Here is a 26631-nt window from a genome sequence, read left to right as displayed (position 1 = left end):
CAGGGTTACCTTCTACAACCCATTTCATGCATTGTCCCTGTCACTACAGCCGCATATTTCTGGTTTGATGAACTGCTTAAGGTGCTCGATAGTGACTCTCCTCCTTATGAGGAGATTATGGACAGAATCAATGCTCTCAAATTGGCTAATTCTTTCACTCTAGACGCCTCTTTGCAATTGGCTAAGTTAGCGGCTAAGAACTCTGGGTTTGCTATTGTGGCGCGCAGAGCGCTTTGGTTGAAATCTTGGTCGGCTGATGCGTCTTCCAAGAACAAGCTACTAAACATTCCTTTCAAGGGGAAAACGCTGTTTGGTCCTGACTTGAAAGAGATTATCTCTGATATCACTGGGGGTAAGGGCCACGCCCTTCCTCAGGATCGGCCCTTCAAGGCAAAAAATAGACCTAATTTTCGTCCCTTTCGTAAAAACGGACCAGCCCAAGGTGCTACGTCCTCTAAGCAAGAGGGTAATACTTCTCAGGCCAAGCCAGCTTGGAGACCAATGCAAGGCTGGAACAAGGGAAAGCAGGCCAAGAAACCTGCCACTGCTACCAAGACAGCATGAAATATTGGCCCCCGATCCGGGACCGGATCTGGTGGGGGGCAGACTCTCTCTCTTCGCTCAGGCTTGGGCAAGAGATGTTCTGGATCCTTGGGCGCTAGAAATAGTCTCCCAGGGTTATCTTCTGGAATTCAAGGGACTTCCCCCAAGGGGGAGGTTCCACAAGTCGCAGTTGTCTTCAGACCACATAAAAAGACAGGCGTTCTTACATTGTGTAGAAGACCTGTTAAAAATGGGAGTGATTCATCCTGTTCCATTAAGAGAACAAGGGATGGGGTTCTACTCCAATCTGTTCATAGTTCCCAAAAAAGAGGGAACGTTCAGACCAATCCTAGATCTCAAGATCTTAAACAAATTTCTCAAGGTCCCATCGTTCAAGATGGAAACCATTCGAACTATCCTTCCTTCCATCCAGGAAGGTCAATTTATGACCACGGTGGATTTAAAGGATGCGTATCTACATATTCCTATCCACAAGGAACATCATCGGTTCCTAAGGTTTGCATTCCTGGACAAACATTACCAGTTCGTGGCGCTTCCTTTCGGATTAGCCACTGCTCCAAGGATTTTCACAAAGGTACTAGGGTCCCTTCTAGCGGTGCTAAGACCAAGGGGCATTGCAGTAGTACCTTACCTGGACGACATTCTGATTCAAGCGTCGTCCCTTCCTCAAGCAAAGGCTCACACGGACATTGTCCTGGCCTTTCTCAGATCTCACGGCTGGAAAGTGAACGTGGAAAAGAGTTCTCTATCCCCGTCAACAAGGGTTCCCTTCTTGGGAACAATTATAGACTCCTTAGAAATGAGGATCTTTCTAACAGAGGCCAGAAAAACAAAGCTTCTGGACTCTTGTCGGATACTTCATTCCGTTCCTCTTCCTTCCATAGCTCAGTGCATGGAAGTGATCGGGTTGATGGTGGCGGCGATGGACATAGTTCCTTTTGCGCGCATTCATCTAAGACCATTACAACTGTGCATGCTCAGTCAGTGGAATGGGGACTATACAGACTTGTCTCCGAAGATACAAGTAAATCAGAGGACCAGAGACTCACTCCGTTGGTGGCTGTCCCTGGACAATCTGTCTCAAGGGATGATGTTCCACAGACCAGAGTGGGTCATTGTCACGACCGACGCCAGTCTGATAGGCTGGGGCGCGGTCTGGGGATCCCTGAAAGCTCAGGGTCTTTGGTCTCGGGAAGAATCTCTTCTAACGATAAATATTCTGGAACTGAGAGCGATATTCAATGCGCTCCAGGCCTGGCCCCAGCTTGCGAGGACCAGGTTCATACGGTTTCAATCAGACAACATGACGACTGTTGCGTACATCAACCATCAGGGGGGAACAAAGAGTTCCCTAGCGATGGAAGAAGTAACCAAAATTATTCTTTGGGCGGAGTCTCACTCCTGCCACCTGTCTGCTATCCACATCCCAGGAGTGGAAAATTGGGAAGCGGATTTTCTGAGTCGGCAGACATTGCATCCGGGGGAGTGGGAACTCCATCCGGAAATCTTTGCCCAAGTCACTCACCTGTGGGGCATTCCAGACATGGATCTGATGGCCTCTCGTCAGAACTTCAAAGTTCCTTGCTACGGGGCCAGATCCAGGGATCCCAAGGCGGCTCTAGTGGATGCACTAGTAGCACCTTGGACCTTCAAACTAGCTTATGTGTTCCCGCCATTTCCTCTCATCCCCAGGCTGATAGCCAGGATCAAGCAGGAGAGGGCGTCGGTGATCTTGATAGCTCCTGCGTGGCCACGCAGGACTTGGTATGCAGATCTGGTGAATATGTCATCGGCTCCACCTTGGAAGCTACCTTTGAGACGAGACCTTCTTGTTCAGGGTCCGTTCGAACATCCGAATCTGGTTTCACTCCAGCTGACTGCTTGGAGATTGAACGCTTGATTTTATCAAAGCGAGGATTCTCAGATTCTGTGATCGATACTCTTGTTCAGGCCAGAAAGCCTGTGACTAGAAAGATTTACCACAAAATTTGGAAAAAATATATCTGTTGGTGTGAATCTAAAGGATTCCCTTGGGACAAGGTTAAGATTCCTAGGATTCAATCCTTCCTTCAAGAAGGATTGGAAAAAGGATTATCTGCAAGTTCCCTGAAGGGACAGATTTCTGCCTTGTCGGTATTACTTCACAAAAAGCTGGCAGCTGTGCCAGATGTTCAAGCCTTTGTTCAGGCTCTGGTTAGAATCAAGCCTGTTTACAAACCTTTGACTCCTCCTTGGAGTCTCAATTTAGTTCTTTCAGTTCTTCAGGGGGTTCCGTTTGAACCCTTACATTCCGTTGATATTAAGTTATTATCTTGGAAAGTTTTGTTTTTAGTTGCGATTTCTTCTGCTAGAAGAGTCTCAGAATTATCTGCTCTGCAGTGTTCTCCTCCTTATCTGGTGTTCCATGCAGATAAGGTGGTTTTACGTACTAAACCTGGTTTTCTTCCAAAAGTTGTTTCTAACAAAAACATTAACCAGGAGATTATCGTACCTTCTCTGTGTCCAAAACCAGTTTCAAAGAAGGAACGTTTGTTGCACAATTTGGATGTTGTTCGCGCTCTAAAATTCTATTTAGATGCTACAAAGGATTTTAGACAAACATCTTCCTTGTTTGTTGTTTATTCAGGTAAAAGGAGAGGTCAAAAAGCAACTTCTACCTCTCTCTCTTTTTGGATTAAAAGCATCATCAGATTGGCTTACGAGACTGCCGGACGGCAGCCTCCTGAAAGAATCACAGCTCATTCCACTAGGGCTGTGGCTTCCACATGGGCCTTCAAGAACGAGGCTTCTGTTGATCAGATATGTAGGGCAGCGACTTGGTCTTCACTGCACACTTTTACCAAATTTTACAAGTTTGATACTTTTGCTTCTTCTGAGGCTATTTTTGGGAGAAAGGTTTTGCAAGCCGTGGTGCCTTCCATTTAGGTGACCTGATTTGCTCCCTCCCTTCATCCGTGTCCTAAAGCTTTGGTATTGGTTCCCACAAGTAAGGATGACGCCGTGGACCGGACACACCTATGTTGGAGAAAACAGAATTTATGTTTACCTGATAAATTTCTTTCTCCAACGGTGTGTCCGGTCCACGGCCCGCCCTGGTTTTTTTAATCAGGTCTGATATTTTATTTTCTTTAACTACAGTCACCACGGTACCATATGGTTTCTCCTATGCAAATATTCCTCCTTAACGTCGGTCGAATGACTGGGGTAGGCGGAGCCTAGGAGGGATCATGTGACCAGCTTTGCTGGGCTCTTTGCCATTTCCTGTTGGGGAAGAGAATATCCCACAAGTAAGGATGACGCCGTGGACCGGACACACCGTTGGAGAAAGAAATTTATCAGGTAAACATAAATTCTGTTTTTTGGGCTCAGTGTCCCTTTAAGGACTTCTGAACATTTGAGCATTTAACAAGAGCATTCAGTGCGCGTTTGTGGGACTGAAACATGTTAAAACATTTTTTTGCTGCATTGCAATGTCCCTTTTAATGTCATTTTAAGAAGGACATACTGGTGCTGTTGGGCATGGTGGTAGAATGTTTTGCTCTGTTATTGTAAAATAATTTTTAGCCAACTTCACTTGTGGGTACTGTCTTTTTAATTGACAAGGGATGAAGAATACTACTTTGAAATAACATATTTGCAATTAAAATATATTAAGCAAAATTTGGACTTTTCCTTTCTGCAGAGACTCTGTCGAATAATTTTAAAACGCATCCTCTTCAGCTTGACCAGTTTGGGGACTCCTGCAGTAATAGTTATGATGGTCTTGACAATTGTAAACCATCCAACAATGATATGAAAAAGTCAGTTGCTGGTACCTTGCACGGCACCTGTTTAACTCTTACAGACCATGATCGAATTAGACAGTTCATACAGGAGTTCACATTCAGAGGGCTCTTACCACATATAGAGAAGACAATAAGACAACTGAATGATCAGGTAAGATGCTTCCTTGCGTAACTTTTTATTTTTTTTTATTTTAATGAATTAACCTCCCACATTCTCTGTTGCAACACACTAATTATGGTAAATTGTTTCCGCTGTTATAATTAAAGATGTTGTTGAGATTTAATTTCTTTCATGTAATTGGCAAGAGTCCATGAGCTAGTGACGTATGGGATATACATTCCTACCAGGAGGGGCAAAGTTTCCCAAACCTCAAAATGCCTATAAATACACTCCCCACCACACCCACAATTCAGTTTTACAACCTTTGCCTCCTATGGAGGTGGTGAAGTAAGTTTGTGCTAGATTTCTACATTGATATGCGCTTCGCAGCATGCTGAAGCCCGGTTTTCCTCTGAGTGCAGTGAAAAAAAAATTCTTAACTGAAAATTTTTCAAAATTGACTTTTATTTCTAAATTGCGGGTGCAAAAAATGCTAGAATTTATTGCCTCATTTTTGGTGCAAGACTTTTTTTGGCTCGAGAATTACGTTTGTTGACGTTAATGACGTCATTTCCGGCGTCGTAGTTGACTCCGAGAGTTTTCCCATAGTTGTCATCTATGACGCTCGTGTTTGTTGCAGGCGTTTTTGGCGCCAAAAAATTTGTCAATTGTGGGCGTTATACTTGGCGCCAGTTTTTTTTGACATTATTTAAGTCTTTGTTTCTTTTTGCTTCTGGTTTCCAGAGGCTTATTCTGTTTGCATTTTTTCCCATTCCTGAAACTGTCATTTAAGGAATTTGATAATTTTGCTTCATATGTTGTTTTTTCTATTACATATTGCAAGATGTCGCAATGTGACCCTGTATCAGAATTTACTTCTGGAATGCTGCTGCCTGATGTCGGTTCTACGAAAGCTAAGTGCATTTGTTGTAAACTTGTGGTAACTGTTCCTCCGGCTGTAGTTTGTGTTAGTTGTCATGATAAACTTTCAAAAGCAGACAATATTTCCATTAGTAATAGTCCATTACCTGTTGTTGTTCCTTCAACATCTAATGTTCAGGATATTCCTGTTAATGTAAGAGAATTTGTTTCTAATTCGATTCAGAAGGCCCTGTCTGTTATATACCACCTTCTAATAAACGTAAAAGGTCTTTTAAAACTTCTCGTAAATTAGATGAATTTTTAAATGACCGCCAACATTCTGATTTATCTATCTCTGATGAGGATCTATCTGGTTCAGAAGAATCTGCCTCAGATATTGTCACTGACAAATCTTCATATTTATTTAAGATGGAGTTTATTCGTTCTTTACTAAAAGAGGTGTTGATTGCATTAGATATGGAGGAGTCTAGTCCTCTTGATATTAAAACCAGTAAATGTTTAAATTCGTTTTTTTTAGCCTCATGTAGTTATTCCAGAGGTTTTTCCAGTTCCTGATGCTATTTCAGATGTAATTTCTAGGGAATGGAATAGTTTGGGTACTTCATTTACTCCTTCTTTAAGGTTTAAGAAACTGTACCCTTTGCCGACTGATAGATTGGAGTTTTGGGAAAAAATCCCCAAAGTTGATGGGGCTATCTCTACTCTTGCTAAACGTACTACTATTCCTATGGCAGATAGTACTTCTTTTAAAGATCCCTTAGATAGGAAGCCTGAATCTTTTCTAAGGAAGGCTTATTTATGTTCAGGTAATCTTCTTAGGCCTGCTATCTCTTTGGCTGATGTTGCTGCAGCTTCAACTTTTTGGTTGGAGGCTTTAGCGCAACAAGTACCAGATCATAATGTGTATAGCATTGTTAAGCTTCTTCAACATGCTAATAATTTAATTTGTGATGCCATTTTTGATATCATTAGAATTGATGTCAGGTATATGTCTTTAGCTATTTTAGCTAGAAGAGCTTTATGGCTTAAATCTTGGAATGCAGATATGACTTCTAAGTCAACGTTGCTATCTCTTTCTTTCCAAGGTAATAAATTATTTGGTTCTCAGTTGGCTTTCCTAAAATGTATTTCAGACCTGGAGTCATCTGGGGTAATTGTGCCAGTTCCATATCTGGAATGGGGTCTGGGATTTTATTCAAATCTGTTCATTGTACCAAAGAAAGAGAATTCTTTCAGACCAGTTCTGGATCTAAAAATTTTGAATTGTTATGTAAGAATACCAACATTCAAAATGGTGACTATAAGGACTATTCTGCCTTTTGTTCTGCAAGGGCATTATATGTCCACAATAGACTTACAGGATGCTTATCTTCATATTCCAATTATTCCAGATCACTATCAGTTCCTGAGATTCTCTTTTCTAGACAAGAATTACCAATTTGTTGCTTTTCCTTTTGGCCTAGCAACAGCTCCAAGGATCTTCTCAAAGGTTCTCGGTGCCCTACTCTCTGTAATCAGAGAGCGGGGTATTGCGGTGTTTGGACGATATTTTGGTACTTGCTCAGTCTCACACAAATCTCACATGAATCAACTAGTGTTGGGAAGCGGATTATCTCAGTCGCCAGACTTTACATCCGGGAGAATGGTCTCTTCTCCCAGTTGTGTTTCTTCAGATTGTTCAGATGTGGGGGCCTCCAGAAATAGATCTGATGGCTTCTCATCTAAACAGGAAACTTCCCAGGTATCTCTCCAGGTCCAGGGATCCTCAGGTGGAAGCAGTGGATGCGTTGTCACTTCCTTGGAATTATCATCCTGCTTATATCTTTCCGCCTCTAGTTCTTCTTCCAAGAGTGATTTCCAAAATCATAATGGAACGTTCATTTGTACTGCTGGTGGCTCCAGCATGGCCACACAGGTTTTGGTATGCAGATCTTGTTCGGATGTCCAGTTGCCAGCCTTGGCCACTTCCGTTAAGGCCAGACCTTCTATCTCAAGGTCGGTTTATCCATCAGGATCTCAAATCATTAAATTTGAAGGTATGGAGATTGAACGCTTAGTGCTTAGTCATAGAGGTTTCTCTGACTGTGATTAATACTATGTTGCAAGCTCGCAAATCTGTGTCTAGAAAGATTTATTACTGAGTTTGGAAGACTTACATTTCATGGTGTTCTTCTCATAAATTCTCTTGGCATTCTTTTAGAATTTCTAGAATTTTACAGTTTCTTCAGGATGGTTTGGATTAGGGTTTGTCTGCAAGTTCCTTGAAAGGACAAATCTCTGCTCTTTCTGTTCTATTTCACAGAAAAATTGCTAATCTTCCTGACATTCGTTGTTTTGTACAGGCTTTGGTTTGTATCAAGCCTGTCATTAAGTCAATTTCTCCTCCTTGGAGTCCTTAATTTGGTTTTGAGAGCTTTACAGGCTCCTCCGTTTGAGCCTATGCATTCTCTGGACATTAAATTACTTTCTTGGAAAGTATTGTTTCTTTTGGCTATCTCTTCAGCTAGAAGAATTTCTGAATTATCTGCTCTTTCTTGTGAATCTCCTTTTCTGATTTTTCATCAGGATAAGGCTGTTTTGCGGACTTAATTTAAATTTTTACCTAAAGTTGTGAATTCCAACAACATTAGTAGAGAAATTGTTGTCCCTTCGTTGTGTCCTAATCCTAAGAATTCTTTGGAAAGATCTTTACATTCTTTGGATGTGGTAAGAGCTTTAAAATATTATGTTGAAGCTACTAAAGATTTTAGAAAGACTTCTAGTCTATTTGTTATCTTTTCTGGTTCTAGGAAAGTTCAGAAGGCTTCTGCCATTTCTTTGGCTTCTTGGTTAAAGCTTTTGATTCATCATGCTTATTTGGAGTCGGTTAAATCCCCGCCTCAGAGGATTATGGCTCATTCTACTAGGTCATTTTCTACTTCCTGGGCTTTTAAGAATGAAGCTTCTGTTGATCAGATTTGCAGCAACTTGGTCTTCTTTGCATACTTTTACTAAGTTCTACCATTTTGATGTTTTCTCTTCTTCAGATGCAGTTTTTGGTAGAAAAGTTCTTCAGGCAGCTGTTTCAATTTGATTCTTCTGCTTATAATTTCAGTTTTTTTCTTTATAAGATTTAAACTTTTCATTTGGGTTGTGGATTAATTTTTCAGCGGAGTTGTCTGCTGTTTATTTTTATCCCTCCCTCTCTAGTGACTCTTGCGTGGAGTTCCACATCTTGGGTATTTGCAATCCCATACGTCACTAGCTCATGGACTCTTGCCAATTACATGAAAGAAAACATAATTTATGTAAGAACTTACCTGATAAATTCATTTCTTTCATATTGGAAAGAGTCCATGAGGCCCACCCTTTTTTGTGTTGGTTATGATTTTTGTATAAAGCACAATTATTCCAATTCCTTGTTGATGCTTTCGCTCCTTTCTTATCACCCCACTTCTTGGCTATTCGTTAAACTGAATTGTGGGTGTGGTGGGGGTGTATTTATAGGCATTTTGAGGTTTGGGAAACTTTTCCCTTCCTGGTAGGAATGTATATCCCATACGTCACTAGCTCATGGACTCTTGCCAATATGAAAGAAATGAATTTATCAGGTAAGTTCTTACATAAATTATGTTTTTGAGTTTGTCTATAATAATACTTAATACCGTGTTGATAGAAAACCACTGAAGTACTGTAGCATGTCATATTACCAATATTATGGGGTTTCGGTGATCAGAGAAAATAATTTAGGCGACGCTAAATTTAGCTAAGTGAATTAACTGGTTTCATGGAGGCATACACTTAGCATTAGCAGGTGTGTTAATTTAATAGATAGATCCATAACAAATTACATTTAAAGTCAAGCATTTTCTGTTTTGTTACATAAAAAATGTGTATTTTTATTTATTCTGGTGTCTGTGACTAGCACTTGCAGTGTCCGCCACAACCTTTGTATATCTTTTCTTTCTGAATTAATAATAATAATAATAAAAAAAAAAAAATGTAGTGTGAATAAAGTTAGTGGCTTGTGAAGAGACTGCTTGCGATATTGGGTGATAAGTTATGGAATAAATGAAGCCTGAGTGAAATACTGGATGTGTATCTGCATCTGTATAATAACACCCAATACTATATAATGGCACAGTAGTGACACTGGCACATGGGTATAGCCGGAGGAGGGCTGGTTATAGGATCAGTGGTATCTGCATCAGTATAACACCAACCACTATAAAATAATGTTTTTAATTTCAAATGTACCTTGGTGTTCTTCACTAAGGTCTGTACTTTGGAAAATGTCCACCACAGCCTTTGTCTGTGCCTATCCCTGGTTTTCATACTGATGAATGTATAACACTGTCTTCCAGTAGAGTTATACATTGTTCTTTTCCCCTTTTTTAATATTGGCTGAATCTGATGTAACATTTTGTAGTAGTCAAAACTGAAATGCCTAGTGTTTTGTGCACAGGTGCATGTGAAATACTCAGCATACGAGCGTATGTCCCTGAAACACACACTTTTTACTGGAAGCATTTTTGCTATATATTATATATGTTTACATTCGAAACTGAAATACACTCATGCTTTCTTCAGTTTTGGCTATTTTAACCTTTTAAACTTTTTATTGAAAAAAAACACCTTTTTTTTTATGTCATTTTCATATGCAAGGTAAATGTTTAATGTCCCTATAACCTATTTAAACAACATTTTGAGTTTAGTTTTGATGAATTTTAAAACAAATTCTTTAGTTAATATGAACTAAGTATGAAATTCTATTAACTGAAACGCCAAAATAATTTTTTATGACATTTCATAAAGAAATTTTAACTATAAATTATTAGATTTGTGTTAAAGTGGTTTTATAATTAAAGGGACACTGAACCCAATTTTTTTCTTTCATGATTCAGATAGAACATGCAATTTTTAAAGCAACTTTCTAATTTACTCCTATTATCGAATTCTTTTCATTCTCTTGGTATCTTTATTTGAAATGCGATGTAAGTTTAGATGCCTGACGATTTTTGGTGAACACACTGTGTTGTTCTTGCTGATTGGTGGGTAAATTCACCTACCAATAAACAAGTGCTTTCCTTGGTTCTGAACCAAAAAAATAGCTGAGGTGCGCGATCCGATATACGACGTACTTTTCGGCGCAAGAGAGGGAACCCGCTACGCCCGTAGTTTCACCTCGCACATCGGGTATCCAATATACCCCGTCGGCAGTTGCTAAAGTGCCGTAAGTCGGACAAACTAGCGATGTCCAGAAATAAGCGTAAGTAAATTTCTCTTGTAAAATGTAGCAAGTCCACGGATTCATCCTTATTTGTGGGATATTCTCCTTCCCAACAGGAAGTGGCAAAGAGAGCACCCACAGCAGAGCTGTCTATATAGCTCCCCCCTTAGCTCCACCCCCCAGTCATTCACTTTGCCTACTCTAAGAAACTAGGAAGGGCAGAGCAAGTGTGGTGACAAAAATGTTAGTTTTTTATTTCTCAAGCAAAAGTTTGTTATTTTAAATGGTACCGGTGTGTACTATTTACTCTCTGGCAGAAAAGGGATGAAGATTTCTGCAAGGAGGATTATGATCTTAGCACTTTGTAACTAAGATCCACTGCTGTTCTCACAAGGGCTGAAGAGTACAGGAAAACTTCAGTTGGGGGAACGGTTTGCATGCTAAGCTGCATATGAGGTATGTTCAGTCTATATTTTTTCTAGACAGACTGTGTTAATTCTAGAAAAGGCTGGCAATATCCCCATGAGGGAAGGGTAAGCTGTATTCAGACACTTGGATAGGAATTTAAGCTTATTTGAAGGGCTCATAAATTACTGTTGACACTGTTAGGAAAAAACGTTTTTTGTTTGTTCAGTAAATGATGCAATTATAACGTTTTTTTGAAGGGACTAAAGGGGTCATTGTGGCTGTTTTTAGTTTTTTTTTTAACCCACACGGTTAAGAGAGGCTCAGGTGCTTTTCTAATAGGCCTCAAAACATCGAGTGAGGTGGGAGGGGCCTATTTTTGCGCCTCAGTTGCGCATTTTTTTTTCCTTGGTCATCCAACTGCTTCTCCAGTGGTTCCTGCTGTGTTTGAGGGCTGTAAAGGAGGTTTTTTCCCCACAAATCGTTCTGAAGGGCAGGTAGGCGCCACAGCAGTGCTGTGGCAAGGTGCTGAAAGTCTTATTTACCGGGTTTGACGTTTTTTCAATCCTGTTTTGCAATTAAGGGGTTAATTGTTTATTTGCATAGCTGTGCAAAGTTACTAAGGCTGTAAGATACTACTGTAAAAATTTTGTTAAAGGGACACTGTACCCAAATTTTTTCTTTTGTAATTCAGAAAGAGCATGCAATTTTAAGCAACTGTCTAATTTACTCCTATTACCAAATTTTCTTCGTTATCTTGCTATCATTATTTGAAAAAGAAGGCATCTAAGCTTTTTTTTTGGTTTCAGTACTCTGGACAGCACTTTTTTATTGGTGGATGAATTTATCCACCAATCAGCAAGGACAACCCAGGTTGTTCACCAAAAATGGGCCGGCATCTAAACTTACATTCTTCCATTTCAAATAAAGATACCAAGAGAATGAAGAAAATTTGATAATAGGAGTAAATTAGAAAGCTGCTTAAAATGTCATGCTCAATCTGAATCACGAAAGAAAATTTTTGGGTACAGTGTCCCTTTAAGTTTACTGCTTTTTTACACTGTTTTGCAGAACTTGTGCAGCTTTTTTTCTCTTAAAGGCACAGTACCGTTTAATTTCTGAGTGTTATTTACTTTGATTACAGTGTTTTCCAAGCTTGCTTGTTACATTACTAGCCTGTTTAACATGTCTGACACCAAGGAAAATCCTTGTTCAATATTTTTAGAAGCCATTGTGGAACCCCCTCTTAGAATGTGTCCCAATTGTACTGATATGTCTATAAATTATAAAGAACATATATTAGCACTTAAAAATAGAGCAATAGATGATTCTAAGTCAGAAGTAAATGAGGGTTCGCCATCTAGCTCTCCCCAAGTGTCACAACCAGTAACGCCCGCACAAGTGACGCCAAGTACCTCTAGTGCGTCAAATTCATTTACTTTACAAGACATGGCCACAGTTATGAATACAATCCTCACAGAGTTTTTATCCAAACTGCCTGGTTTACAAGGAAAGCGGGACAGCTCTGGGTTAAGGAAAAATGCTGAGCCGTCTCATGCTTTAGTAGCCGTATCTGATATGCCCTCACAATGCTCTGAAGGCGTGAGGGATTTGTTATCAGAGGGAGAAATTTCTGATTCAGGAAAGACGCTTCCTCAGACAGATTCTGATATGACGGCCTTTAAATTTAAGCTTGAACACCTCCGCTTATTGCTTAGGGAGGTATTAGCAACTCTAGATGATTGTGACCCTATAGTGGTCCCAGAGAAATTGTGTAAAATGGATAGATACTTAGAGGTTCCTGTTTACACTGATGTTTTTCCAGTCCCTAAGAGGATTGTGAATATTATTGCTAAGGAGTGGGATAGACCAGGTATTCCGTTCACTCCCCCTCCTGTTTTTAAGAAAATGTTTCCCATATCTGACACCATAAGGGACTCATGGCAGACAGTTCCTAAGGTGGAGGGAGCTATTTCTACTCTGTCTAAGCGTACAACTATACCTATCGAAGACAGTTGTGCTTTCAAAGATCCTATGGATAAAAAATTAGAGGGTCTCTTGAAGAAAATTTTTGTTCATCAAGGTTTTTCTCTCCAACCTATTGCGTGCATTGTTCCTGTAACGACTGCAGCTGCTTTCTGGTTTGAGGCTCTAGAGGAGGCTCTTCAAATGGAGACTCCATTAGAGGAGATTATGGACAGAATTAAGGCCCTTAAATTGGCTAATTCTTTTATTACAGATGCCGCATTTCAACTGGCTAAATTGTCGGCAAATAATTCAGGTTTTGCCATTTTAGAACACAGGGCGTTATGGCTTAAGTCCTGGTCTGCTGATGTGTCATCTAAATCTAAACTTTTGAACATTCCTTTCAAAGGTAAGACCCTATTCGGGCCTGAACTGAAAGAGATTATTTCAGACATCACTGGAGGGAAAGGTCATGCCCTCCCTCAGGATAGATCAAGTAAGATGAGGACCAAACAGAATAATTTTCGTTCCTTTCGGAACTTTAAGAGTGGTCCCGCTTCAGCTTCCTCTACTGCAAAGCAAGAGGGGAATTTTGCCCAATCCAAGTGAGTCTGGAGACCTAACCAGGCTTGGAACAAGGGTAAACAGGCCAAGAAGCCTGCAGCTGCCTCTAAGACAGCATGAAGGGGTAGCCCCCGATCCGGGACCGGATCTAGTAGGGGACAGACTCTCTCTTCGCTCATGCTTGGGCGAGAGATGTTCACAATTCCTGGGCTTTAGAAATTGTGTCCCAGGGGTATCTTCTGGAATTCAAAGACTCCCTTCCAAGGGGGAGATTTCACATTTCTCGATTGTCTGTAAACCAGACAAAGAGAGAGGCGTTCTTACGCTGTGTAGAAGACCTACATACCATGGGGGTGATCCGCCCAGTTCCAATAGAGGAACAGGGGCTAGGGTTTTATTCAAACCTTTTTGTGGTTCCCAAAAAAGAGGGAACTTTCAGACCAATCTTGGATCTCAAAATTCTAAACAAGTTCCTCAAGGTTCCATCATTCAAGATGGAGACTATTCGGACTATTCTACCTCTGATCCAGGAGGGTCAATATATGACTACCGTGGACTTAAAGGATGCTTATTTACACATCCCTATTCACAAAGATCATCATAAATTTCTCTGATTCGCCTTTCTAAACAGGCACTACCAGTTTGTGGCCCTTCCCTTCGGGTTGGCCATGGCTCCCAGAATTTTCACAAAAGTGCTAGGGTCCCTTCTGGCGGTTCTGCGACCACGGGGCATTGCAGTGGCGCCTTATCTAGACGACATCTTAATTCAAGCGTCGACTTTACAGCTAGCCAAGTCTCACACGGACATCGTGTTGGCTTTTCTGAGAGCTCACGGGTGGAAGGTGAACATAAAAAAAAGAGTTCTCTCTTCCCTCTCAGTTTCCTTCCTAGGGACTCTGATAGACTCAGTAGAAATGAAAATATTTCTGACGGAGGTCAGAAAATTAAAACTCTTAACCACTTGCCGAACTCTTCATTCCATTCCTCGGCCATCAGTGGCTCAGTGTATGGAGGTAATCGGACTCATGGTAGCGGCAATGGACATAGTTCCTTTTGCCTGCCTACACCTCAGACCACTGCAACTATGCATGCTCAAACAGTGGAATGGGGATTATGCAGATTTATCTCCTTAACTGCATCTGGACCAGGGGACCAGAGACTCACTTCTCTGGTGATTGTCTCAGGACCACCTGTCTCAGGGAATGTGTTTCCGCAGGCCAGAGTGGCTCATTGTAACGACAGATGCCAGCCTGCGAGGTTGGGGTGCAGTCTGGAACGTAATTTAGTTTAGGGTAGGGAAATTTCATTATTTTGGGGGGCTTTTTTATTTTTTTAGGAGGCGTAGATTAGGTGTAATTAGCTTAAAATTCTTGTAATATTTTTTTATTTTTTGTAATTTAGTGTTTTTTTTTGTAGTTTAGTTTATTTAATTGTATTTTAGTTTAGATAATTGTAGTTTAATTAATTTATTGATAGTGTAGTGTTAGGTGTATTTGTAACTTTGGTTAGGATTTATTTTACAGGTAATTTTGTAATTATTTTAACTAGGTAGCTATTAAATAGTTATTAACTATTTAATAGCTATTGTACCTAGTTAAAATAAATACAAAGTACTTGTAAAATAAATATAAACCCTAAAATAGCTACAATGTAATTATTAATTATATTGTAGCTATCTTAGGGTTTATTTTATAGGTAAGTATTTAGTTTTAAATAGGAATAATTTAGTTAATAATATTAATATTATTTAGATTTATTTAAATAATAAGTTAGGGGGTGTTAGGGTTAGACTTAGGTTTAGGGGTTAATATATTTAATATAGGTGGCGGCTGTGTAGGGGGATCAGATTAGGGGTTAATATATTTAATATAGGTGGCGGCGGTGTAGGGGGATTAGATTAGGGGTTAATATATTTAATATAGGTGGCGGCAGTGTAGGGGGGTCAGATTAGGGGGTAATACATTTAATATAGGTTGACAGGTAGATAGACATTGTGCATGCGTTAGGTGTTAGGTTTTATTTTGCAGGCATTTTTGGGAGTTACGGTGCTCCAATACTCGGTGTAAGGCTTGCTATGCCTGCATTTTGTGGCGAGGTGAAAATGGAGTAAGATTTCTTCATTTTTGCCACGTAAGTCATTACGCTGTATATTGGATACCAAACTGCGCGGGTTTTGTATATCAGTCTATGGGGGGAATAACTACGGGCGAAGGCAGAAATATACGAGCGTAACTTCTATGTTACGCCGTATATAGGATACCAAACCAGCGCAAAATTTGTCGTCGCCAGGCTTTTGCGGGCGACGCTGCATATCGGATTGGACCCCAGATGCCTTCTTTTTCAAATAAAGAGAACGAAAAAAAATTGATAATAGGAGTAAATTAGAAAGTTGTTTAAAATTGCATGCTCTATCTGAATCACGAAAGAAAAGATTTGGGTTCAGTGTCCCTTTAAGTATAATTATTGCTTAATCTCAAATTTTAATGGAAAGATTAAAGTAACCTATTTGTGCTAATTACATGTGCAGTCTAAAGAGTATTTTTTTTCCTTACATTTAATTAATACATCACATAAAGATTATTTTAACATTAGGTGATTAATCTGCCACCCAACTTGGAGAGGTACATTTTGGACACAGTCTTTAGTAGCCCAGAAAAACATTTGTTTCACACATTAACTTTAAAAATGTTGCAACTAAAAGAAGGCTTTTTAATGTTTTTTTGTTTGTTTGTTTTTTCATGTGCTCTTGAAGAAAACCAATGCTTGTATGTTTTAGGGTCTATCACTGTAGAGGTAGCCCTTATCGGTCATTAAGCAATTGGTTATGTTGGATGATTTGTAAAAAAATAAATAAACATGCACTTTATAAAAATGTGATATGCATTAAAATATTTGTATTTAGTACCCCATTCATTTCTATTCCATATTATGCATTGAAGGGACACTAAATACATTTCATGCACCTTCCTCTATTCATTTGCCATTATGGAACTAGGGTACACTGCAGGTATCTGAAGGACAGTTGCTGCACATCTGCAAATACATAAGCTCTGGAATGTAGTGCGATTTGAACATGGCGACAACCATGACTAGAGGGAAGATGGGGAATAACCTCACTGCTTTGCTTATAAAATGTATTTAGTGCTTAATGTCCCTTTTAAATTCTAGTTTTCAAAAAAGTTTTAAGTCTTTATTGACTAAATAACATTGGCTGAAACTTGGCTGTTTACCTAAGACTAGCAGCCAACGCAAAGCCTGATAATTTTATGTTCTCCATAGGACATTTGAAGTTTTACAGCTAAAACTGCTCTACAAATCTTTCTGATATTTGGAAGGTTATTAGTCTTGTACAGTATGTTTAATTCCAGCCTGTGCGGAAGGGTTTTTCACTACCAGATCTTCTTAAATGTAAATTTATATATTCTGTAAATCTAATAAAATGTTACGGCAGTTTTGGGAATCAAACTAAATTTAGTTTTGCACCTTAAAGGTCCATAATAAACGACCCTAATGTGTATACAACAAAATTATATTAGTTATTTTTAATGCATTTGCCTAGTTTTGGTTTAAAAACAAGTATTTCTTATACCCTAAATATTACCACAAAGTAGGTAAAATAGTCAGACAATGATCTTTTCCAAAACGCCCTTAGTAATGGGTGTTTATTATACCGTGTCTAATCAGCATAGTCTTGCTGATCAAACACGGGAGTGCTGCCGCCTGCACTTAAGAAAATTCAGTGAGAGGAGCTGCTGGAATGCGCCTGCTTCTACCGCTATGTCTGTCGTTCAACTAAGACAATAATGGATCTGGGAAACGGCAATTTAAGTCGGCACAGCAATCGATTAAAAATTGTAAGAACAATATCTTTAATGAATATAAATATCCAGAGAAGAGAGTTTGAAGTCTAAAAGCATATACAAAAGGCTAAATAAGAGAAGGGAATTCAGCACTCAAATTAAACACTTTACTGTTTTTTTAATAAGGATATCAAATGCACACAGAATAAAACACTCACATAAAGTATTGTTAAACGTTTCAGAACACTAGACACATATTGCTAAAAGTAGCTACACCAATCCTCTGTCAAAGGGAAATGGATCATATGTATATGAATAGCAAAGCTGTTGTCTTCGAAAGTATACCCTCCAAATTTTAGAAGTACATTCATGTATTTAGTAACATATTATCAAGCACTACAGTGTTAAGAGTATTAGTTCATCAGGTTGTACAACCAGCAGTCCATAATGCAACAAAGTAGCTACTTATGTGTAATCACATCTCACACGCAAAAAAGAGGCATGAGTTAATACTTTATCTGTATTACTTATGATATTCACACAGAGACAGGTGATTGCAAGAAAGAAACAAGGTTTTACCTTTTGGTAGTCATATACCACAGAGTTCTCTCCTCTGATACTTGTACCTTCTTTAGGCTGTTTGTTGAACATATGATGAAGTGACTGTGCCGTCCGCCGCTCTGTCTGTTGTCTAAAAAGCCAGTTGGCAGCTGTCGGGCCTTACGTTGCAGAATCCCTTCTGTCTGTACTTCAATGTCAGTGTGGCATCCAAGACTCTTATCTATGCGTACAGAAAGAGTTTTCTCTTGTAAAGGTGTATCCAGTCCACGGGTTCATCCATTATTTGTGGAATATTCTCCTTCCCAACAGGAAGCTGCAAGAGGACACCCACAGCAGAGCTGTCTATGTAGCTCCTCTCCTAACTGCCACCCCCAGTCATTCTCTTGCAGCTCTCGACAAGAAAGGAAGTATCAAGAGAGATGTGGTGACTTAGTGTAGTTTTTACCTTCAATCAAAAGTTTGTTATTTTTAAACGGTACCGGCGTTGTACTGTTTTTACTCTCGGGCAGAAATTGGAAGAAGAATTCTGCCTGGAGGTTTGATGATCTTAGCGGTTTGTAACTAAGGTCCATTGCTGTTCTCACACATAACTGAAGAGTATGGAAAGAAAACTTCAGTTTGGGGGACGGTCTGCCGATTGCCTGCTTTGAGGTATGTTCAGTATATTTTTTTCTAGAGAGATGATAAGGTCTAGAAAATGCTGACAGTGCATGGTATATTTAAGGTAAGCCTGATACAGTGATTTAACAACAACTGGGATCATGCTTGCAAAAAGGGATAATATTCATGTTAATACCTATATTACTTAGTGTAAAAACGTTTGCATGATTTATAAATAAAAACGTTTTCTCCTGTTAAGTGTAGTCAGTCCACGGGTCATCCATTACTTATGGGATTATATCTCCTCCCTAACAGGAAGTGCAAGAGGATCACCCAAGCAGAGCTGCTACATAGCTCCTCCCCTCTACGTCATACCCAGTCATTCTCTTGCACCTAACTATAGATAGGACGTGTGAGAGGACTGTGGTGTGTTAAACTTAGTTTTTATTTCTTCAATCAAAAGTTTGTTATTTTAAACGGCACCGGAGTGTGTTGTTTCTTCTCAGGCAGCATTAGAAGAAGAATCTACCTGAGTTTGTCTATGATCTTAGCGGTCGTAACTAAGATCCACTTGCTGTTCTCGGCCATTCTGAGGAGTGAGGTAACTTCAGAACAGGGGATAGCATGCAGGGCCCACCTGCAAGGAGATATGTGCAGTAAATTATTTTCTAAGGAATGGAATTGACTGAGAAAATACTGCTAATACCGATGTAATGTAAGTGCAGCCTTAAATGCAGTAGTAGCGACTGGTATCAGGCTGATATGTATGTATGTATACTCTGAGGTATTTCTGGGGAATGGAATTTCACTAAGAAAATACTGTCTATATTAAAGTAATATTTGAGCTTGCACTGCAGTGAAAGCGACTAGCAGCAGGCTTATTAATAACACTTCATAATTTTCATTTTTAAAACGTTTACTGGCATGTTAATCGTTTTTTCTGAGGTACTTGGTGATAAAACTTTATGGGCATGATTTTTACCACATGGCTGTCGTTTGTTTCTGAATAAAAACAGTTTACTGAGCTTCCCCACTGTTGTAATATGAGTGGGAGGGGCCTATTTTAGCGCTTTATTGCGCAGTAAAAATTTAGTCACAGTCTTCCTATTTCTTCCTCCATGATCCAGGACGTCTCTACAGAGCCCAGGGGTCTCCAAAACTAGTTTTGAGGGAGGTAATCAGTCACAGCAGATCTGTGACAGTGTGTTTGACTGTGATAAAAAACGTTTATTATTTCAACTGTATCCGTTTTGGGTATTAAGGGGTTAATCATCCTTTTGCTTGTGGGTGCAATTCTCTGCTAACTTTATACATTTTCTGTTAAAATTTGGTTGTTTTAGCATATTTGGTTCATTGTTAATTCAACTGTGTCACATTTTTTTGTTTCTTAAAGGCGCAGTAGCGTTTTTAATATAGCTTGTAAATTTATTTAAAAGTTTTTTTCCAAGCTTGCTAGTGTTATTGCTAGTCTGTTTAAACATGTCTGACACAGATGAGGCTGTTTGTTCACTTTTTCAAAATTTTACAAATTTGACACACTTGCTTCTTCGGAGGCTGTTTTTGGGAGAAAGGTTCTACAGGCAGTGGTTCCTTCCGTGTAAAGATCCTGCCTGTCCCTCCCGTCATCCGTGTACTTTTAGCTTTGGTATTGGTATCCCATAAGTAATGGATGACCCGTGGACTGACTACACTTAACAGGAGAAAATATAATTTATGCTTACCTGATAAATTCATTTCTCCTGTAGTGTAGTCAGTCCACGGCCCCGCCCTGTTTTTTACGGCAGGTCTAAATTTAATTAAACTCCAGTCACCACTGCACCCTATAGTTTCTCCTTTCTCGTTTGGTTTCGGTCGAATGACTGGGTATGACGTAGAGGGGAGGAGCTATGTAGCAGCTCTGCTTGGGTGATCCTCTTGCACTTCCTGTTAGGGAGGAGATATAATCCAATAAGTAATGGATGACCCGTGGACTGACTACACTACAGGAGAAATGAATTTATCAGGTAAGCATAAATTATATTTTTTCTCTGAGGGTGATAAATCTTTATTTGGGGCCTAGTTTCCACATGGCTTGTTAGATTACTCCTAGGAGTACTTTTTTAAGGCCCTCTGACTTTGAGTGCATGGTGGGAGGGGCCTATTTTCGTTTTCAGTCTGAGACATCCATCTTCCCTGAAGGAGTCCTCTGGCTTCAAGGACCTCTATAGAGGGTTTTGTTCCTGCAAAAATCGTTTTTAAGGGCAGGTAGGAGCCACAGCAGAGCTGGGGAAGTGTGTTTGACTGTTTGTTAACAGGTTTAATGTTTTTCTAATTCGTTTTTGGGCCTGAGGGGTTAATCATCCATTTGCAAGTGGGTGCAATGCTGCTTTAGTCCCTTATACACACTGTAAAAATTTCGTAGAGTTTACTAATTTTTTTCAATATTTTGCGGATCTAGTGGGGGGCAGACTTTCTCTCTTCGCCCAGGCTTGGGCAAGAGACGTCCAGGATCCCTGGGCTCTTGAGATTGTTTCCCAGGGATATCTTCTGGATTTCAAAGCTTCATCTCCAAAGGGGAGATTTCATCTCACAATTATCTGCAAACCAGATAAAGAGAGAGGCATTCTTACATTGCGTTCAAGACCTTCTAGTTATGGGAGTGATCCACCCAGTTCCAAAGGAGGAACAGGGGCAGGGCTTCTATTCAAATCTGTTTATAGTTCCCAAGAAAGAGGGAACTTTCAGACCAATCTTGGATCTCAAGATCCTAAACAAATTTCTCAGGCTCCCATCCTTCAAGATGGAGACTATTCGAACCATCCTACCTATGATCCAGGAGGGTCAATATATGACTACCGTGGATTTAAAGGATGCTTATCTACATATTCCGATACACAGGGATCATCATCAGTTTCTCAGGTTCGCCTTCCTAGACAGGCATTACCAGTTTGTGGCTCTTCCCTTCGGGTTAGCCACGGCACCAAGAATCTTTACGAAGGTTCTAGGGTCCCTTCTGGCGGTTCTAAGACCGCGGGGTATAGCAGTAGCCCCTTACCTAGACATCCTGATACAGGCATCAACTTTTCAAATCGCCAGGTCCCATACAGACATTGTTCTGGCATTCCTAAGGTCTCACGGGTGGAAGGTGAACGAAGGAAAGAGTTCTCTCTCACCTCTCACAAGAGTTTCCTTCCTAGGAACTCTGGTAGATTCAGTAGAAATGAAGTTTTATCTGACAGAGGTCAGGTTGTCAAAACTTCTAACTCCCTGCCGTGCTCTTTATTCCATTTCTCGTCCGTCAGTGGCTCAGTGTATGGAGGTAATCGGATTAATGTTGGCGGCAATGGACATAGTTTTGTTTGCCTGCCTACATCTCAGACCACTGCAACTTTGCATGCTCAATCAGTGGAATGGGGATTACACAGATTTGTCCCCTCTACTAAATCTGGATCAAGAGACCAGGGATTCTCTTCTCTGGTGGCTATCTCGGGTCCATCTGTCCAAGGGAATGAGTTTCTGCAGGCCAGAATGGACAGATGCCAGCCTTCTGGGCTGGGGTGCAGTCTGGAACTCCCTGAAGGCTCAGGGTTCGTGGACTCAGGAGGAGGCCCTCCTTCCAATAAACATTCTGGAACTAAGAGCGATATTCAATGCTCTTCAGGCTTGGCCTCAGCTAGCTGCGGTCAGGTTCATCAGATTTCAGTCGGACAACATCACGACTGTAGCCTATATCAACCATCAGGGGGGAACAAGGAGCCACCTGGCAATGTTGGAGGTTTCAAAGATAATTCTATGGGCAAAGGTTCACTCTTGCCATCTCTCAGCTATCCATATCCCAGGAGTAGAGAACTGGGAGGCGGATTTTCTAAGTCGGCAGACTTTTCATCCGGGGGAGTGGGAGCTCCATCCGGAGGTATTTGCCCAGTTGATCCAACTTTGGGGCAAACCAGAACTGGATCTCATGGCGTCTCATCAGAACGCCAAGCTTCTTTGTTACGGGTCCAGGGATCCCAAGGCAGCGCTGATAGATGCTCTAGCAGCGCCCTGGTCCTTCAGCCTGGCTTATGTGTTTCCACCGTTTCCTCTGCTCCCTCGTCTGATTGCCAAGATCAAGCAGGAGAGAGCTTCGGTGATCTTGATACCCCCTGCGTGGCCACGCAGGACTTGGTATGCAGATCTGGTGGACATGTCATCCTTTCCACCATGGACTCTGCCTCTAAGGCAGGACCTTCTACTTCAAGGTCCCTTCAAACATCCAAATCTAATTTCTCTACGTCTGACTGCTTGGAGATTGAACGCTTGATTCTATCAAAGCGTGGTTTTTCCGAATCGGTCATTGATACCTTAATTCAGACTCGAAAGCCTGTCACCAGGAAAATGTATCATATGATATGGTGTAAATATCCTCATTGGTGTGAATCCAAGGGTTACTCATGGAGTCAGGATTCCTAGGATATTAACTTTTCTCCAAGAAGGATTGGAGAAGGGTTTGTCAGCTATTTCCTTAAAGGGACAGATTTCTGCTCTGTCTATTCTTTTGCACAAACGTCTGGCTGAGGTTCCAGACGTTCAGGCGTTTTGTCAGGCTTTAGTTAGGATCAAGCCTGTGTTTAAACCTGTTGCTCCGCCATGGAGTTTAAATTTAGTTCTTAAAGTTCTTCAAGGGGTTCCGTTTGAACCTTTGCATTCCATAGATAATAGCTTTTATCTTGGAAAGTTCTGTTTTTAGTAGCTATCTCCTCGGCTCGAAGAGTTTCGGAGTAATCTGCTTTACAATGTGATTCCCCTTATCTGATTTTCCATGCAGATAAGATAGTGTTACGTACCAAACCTGGGTTTCTTCCTAAGGTGGTATCTAATAAGAATATCAATCAGGAGATTATTGTTCCTTCACTATGTCCTAATCCTTCTTCAAAGAAGGAACGTCTATTACACAATCTTGATGTGGTTCGTGCTTTAAAGTTTTATTTGTTTGTTGTCTTCTCTAGACAGAGGAGAGGCCAAAAGGCTTTGTCAACTTTCTTTTTGGCTAAGAAGTATAATACGCTTAGCTTATGAGACTGCTGGCCAGCAGCCTCCTGAAAGAATTACAGCTCATTCTACTAGAGCAGTAGCTTCCACATGGGCTTTTAAACATGAGGCCTCTGTTGAACAGATTTGTAAGGCGGCGACTTGGTCTTCGCTTCATACCTTTTCTAAATTCTATAAATTTGATACTTTGCTTCTTCGGAGGCTATTTTTTGGGAGAAAGGTCTTACAGGCAGTGGTGCCCTCCGTTTAAGTTCCTGCCTTGTCCCTCCCTTCATCCGTGTCCTAAAGCTTTGGTATTGGTATCCCACAAGTAATGGATGAACCCGTGGACTGGATACACCTTTACAAGAGAAAACAAAATTTATGCTTACCTGATAAATTTATTTCTCTTGTGGTGTATCCAGTCCACGGCCCATCCTGTCATTTTAAGGCAGGCGTTAGCTCTGCTGTGGGTGTCCTCTTGCAGCTTCCTGTTGGGAAGGGGAATATTCTACAAGTAATGGATGAACCCATGGACTGGATACACCACAAGAGAAATAAATTTATCAGGTAAGCATAAATTTTGTTTTTTCTTTCATGCATGAAAGTAGAGCTGTTGTGTACTTTCATTGCACAGTCCTGGCCGTTCCACTCTGGTGCTACCAAGGAGGTCACCTATTCAGCTCACTCTGTTCAAGCCAGCACGTACTAGATCTCAACAGTTGTCTGGTGCAAACTATTTGAAAAATTGCCTTTGCTCGTTTCACCATATATATCCATATTAAAAAAATGGTAGATGGTTTAATTTAAGAGTGCTGAATTCCCTGTCTCTTATTTAGTTAATCTTTTAGCAATATGTGTTTAGTGTTTTGAAATGTTTAACAATACTTTGTGATTGATTTATTCTGTGTCCAATTTATATCCATATAAAAAAAAAACGGTAGATGGTTTAATTTAAGAGTGCTGAATTTTCTGTCTCTGATTTAGTGAAGCCTTTTATATATGCGTTTAGACTTCACATTCTTTTTCTCTGAATATTTGTATTCATGATACTTTTATCAGGCACTTCCTCTATATGATATGTTTATCTTCCTTTTGATAATTTAGCCTTAAAGCTCTAGTGCGAGTTTACTTTAACAATATGTTTAATCCTTTAGATTTCATTTCATAGATGTATATTGATAAATTTCTCTTGTAAGGTGTATCCAGTCCACGGATTCATCCATTACTTGTGGGATATTCTCCTTCCCAACAGGAAGCTGCAAGAGGATCACCCACAGCAGAGCTGTCTATATAGCTCCTCCCTAACTGTCACTCCCAGTCATTCTCTTGCAGCTCTCGACAAGAAAGGAAGTATCAAGAGAGATGTGGTGAATTAGTGTAGTTTATCTTCAATCAAAAGTTTATTTTTAAACGGTACCGGCGTTGTACTGTTTTTACCTCAGGCAGAAATTAGAAGAAGAGTTTTGCCTGAGGTTTTTGATGATCTTAGCAGGTTGTAACTAAGGTCCACTGCTGTTCTCACACAACTGAAGAGTATGGGAAAACTTCAGCTGGGGGAACGGCCTGCAGAATTAACTGCTCTGAGGTATGTTCAGAATATTTTTTTCTAGAGAGATAAGGTCTAGAAAATGCTGACATTGCCTGATATATTTAAGGTAAGCCTGATTGCAGTGATTTAACAAACGACTGGCATCATGCTTGCAGTAAAGGGTAATATTCATGTTACTTGCTCTTATGACCTAGTATGTAAAACGTTTGCATGATATATAAAGAACGTTTTTTACTGAGGGTGATAAATCTTTATTTGGGGCCTAGTTTTCCACATGGCTGACTAGATTTCTCCTAGGAGTAGTTATTTATGGCCCTTTCACTTTGAGTGCATGGTGGGAGGGGCCTATTTTCGCACTCTCATTGCGCAGTAGTTTTTACATTCTGAGACATCCAGCTTCCCTGAAGGAGTCCCCTGACATATTGGACCTCTGTAAATGGTTTTTGTGCCTACAGAAGTAGTTTTATGGGAAGGTAGGAGCCACAGTAGAGGTGTGGCAGTTTGCTTGTGACTGTTATAACGGTTTTACCATTTTTTTGCTTCGTTTTTGAGCCTGAGGGGTTAATCATCCATTTGCACGTGGGTGCAATGCTATTTTAGTCTATTATACACACTGTAAAAATGTCGTAGAGTTAACTGCTTTTTTTTCACTGTTTTGCAGTTTTTGTGTTTGTTTTTTTACCTTAAAGGCACAGTACCGTTTTTTTATATTCTGCTTTTTCACATTAATTAAAGTGTTTTTCAAGCTTGCTGGTCTCATTACTAGTCTGTTAAACATGTCTGACATAGAGGAAACTCCTTGTTCATTATGTTTAGAAGCCATTGTGGAACCCCCTCTTAGAATATGTACCAAAGGCACTGATCTTACTATAAGTTATAAAGACCATATTCTGGCTTTAAAAGATTTATTACCAGAGGAAATTGACAAGGGGGAAGTTATGCAGACTAACTCTCCCCACGTGTCAGAGCCTATAACTCCCGCTCAAGGGACGCCAAGTACATCTAGCGCGCCCTTTGCGTATACTTTACAAGACATGGCGGCAGTTATGAATCATACCCTTACAGAGGTATTGTCCAAACTGCCAGGGTTACAAGGAAAGCGAGACAGCTCTGGGGCTAGAACAAATACAGAGCTCTCTGACGCTTTAGTAGCTATGTCTGATATACCCTCACAATGTGCAGAAGCAGAAGCAGGAGAGCTTCTATCTGTGGGTGATTTTTCTAACTCAGGGAAGACACTTCAAAATGAATCTGATATGTCTACATTTAAATTTAAGCTTGAACACCTCCACATGTTGCTCAGGGAGGTTTTAGCAACTCTGGATGACTGTGACGCCATTGTAGTCCCAGAGAAATTGTGTAAATTGGATAAATACTATGCAGTGCCTGTTTACACTGATGTTTTTCCAATACTTAAGAGGTTTTCAGAAATTATTACTAAGGAATGGGATAGACCAGGTGTACCGTTCTCTCCCCCTCCTGTTTTTAAAAAGATGTTTCCTATAGATGCTGCTACACGGGACTTGTGGCAAACGGTCCCTAAGGTGGAGGGAGCAGTCTCTACCCTAGCGAAGCGTACAACTATCCCTGTCGAGGACAGTTGTGCTTTTCTAGATCCAATGGACAAAAAATTAGAGGGTTACCTTAAGAAAATT

General features: G+C 40.3%; 1 protein-coding gene across 2 annotated transcripts in view; it reads left to right on the top strand.

The window, feature by feature from the left end:
• TRAPPC8 (trafficking protein particle complex subunit 8) overlaps positions 1-26631 on the top strand; it is a 563274-nt gene that overhangs the window by 138308 nt on the left and 398335 nt on the right. For both annotated transcript variants that reach the window (XM_053715000.1, XM_053715001.1), the window contains one exon: positions 4247-4500. In XM_053715000.1, the coding sequence (XP_053570975.1) occupies positions 4247-4500 (254 nt within the window). The remainder of the gene's footprint in view (positions 1-4246; positions 4501-26631) is intronic.

The sequence above is a fragment of the Bombina bombina genome, chromosome 5 (assembly GCF_027579735.1).
Source record: "Bombina bombina isolate aBomBom1 chromosome 5, aBomBom1.pri, whole genome shotgun sequence".
Taxonomy (NCBI): Eukaryota; Metazoa; Chordata; class Amphibia; order Anura; family Bombinatoridae; genus Bombina; species Bombina bombina.
This window is presented reverse-complemented; position numbering and strand designations above follow the sequence as displayed.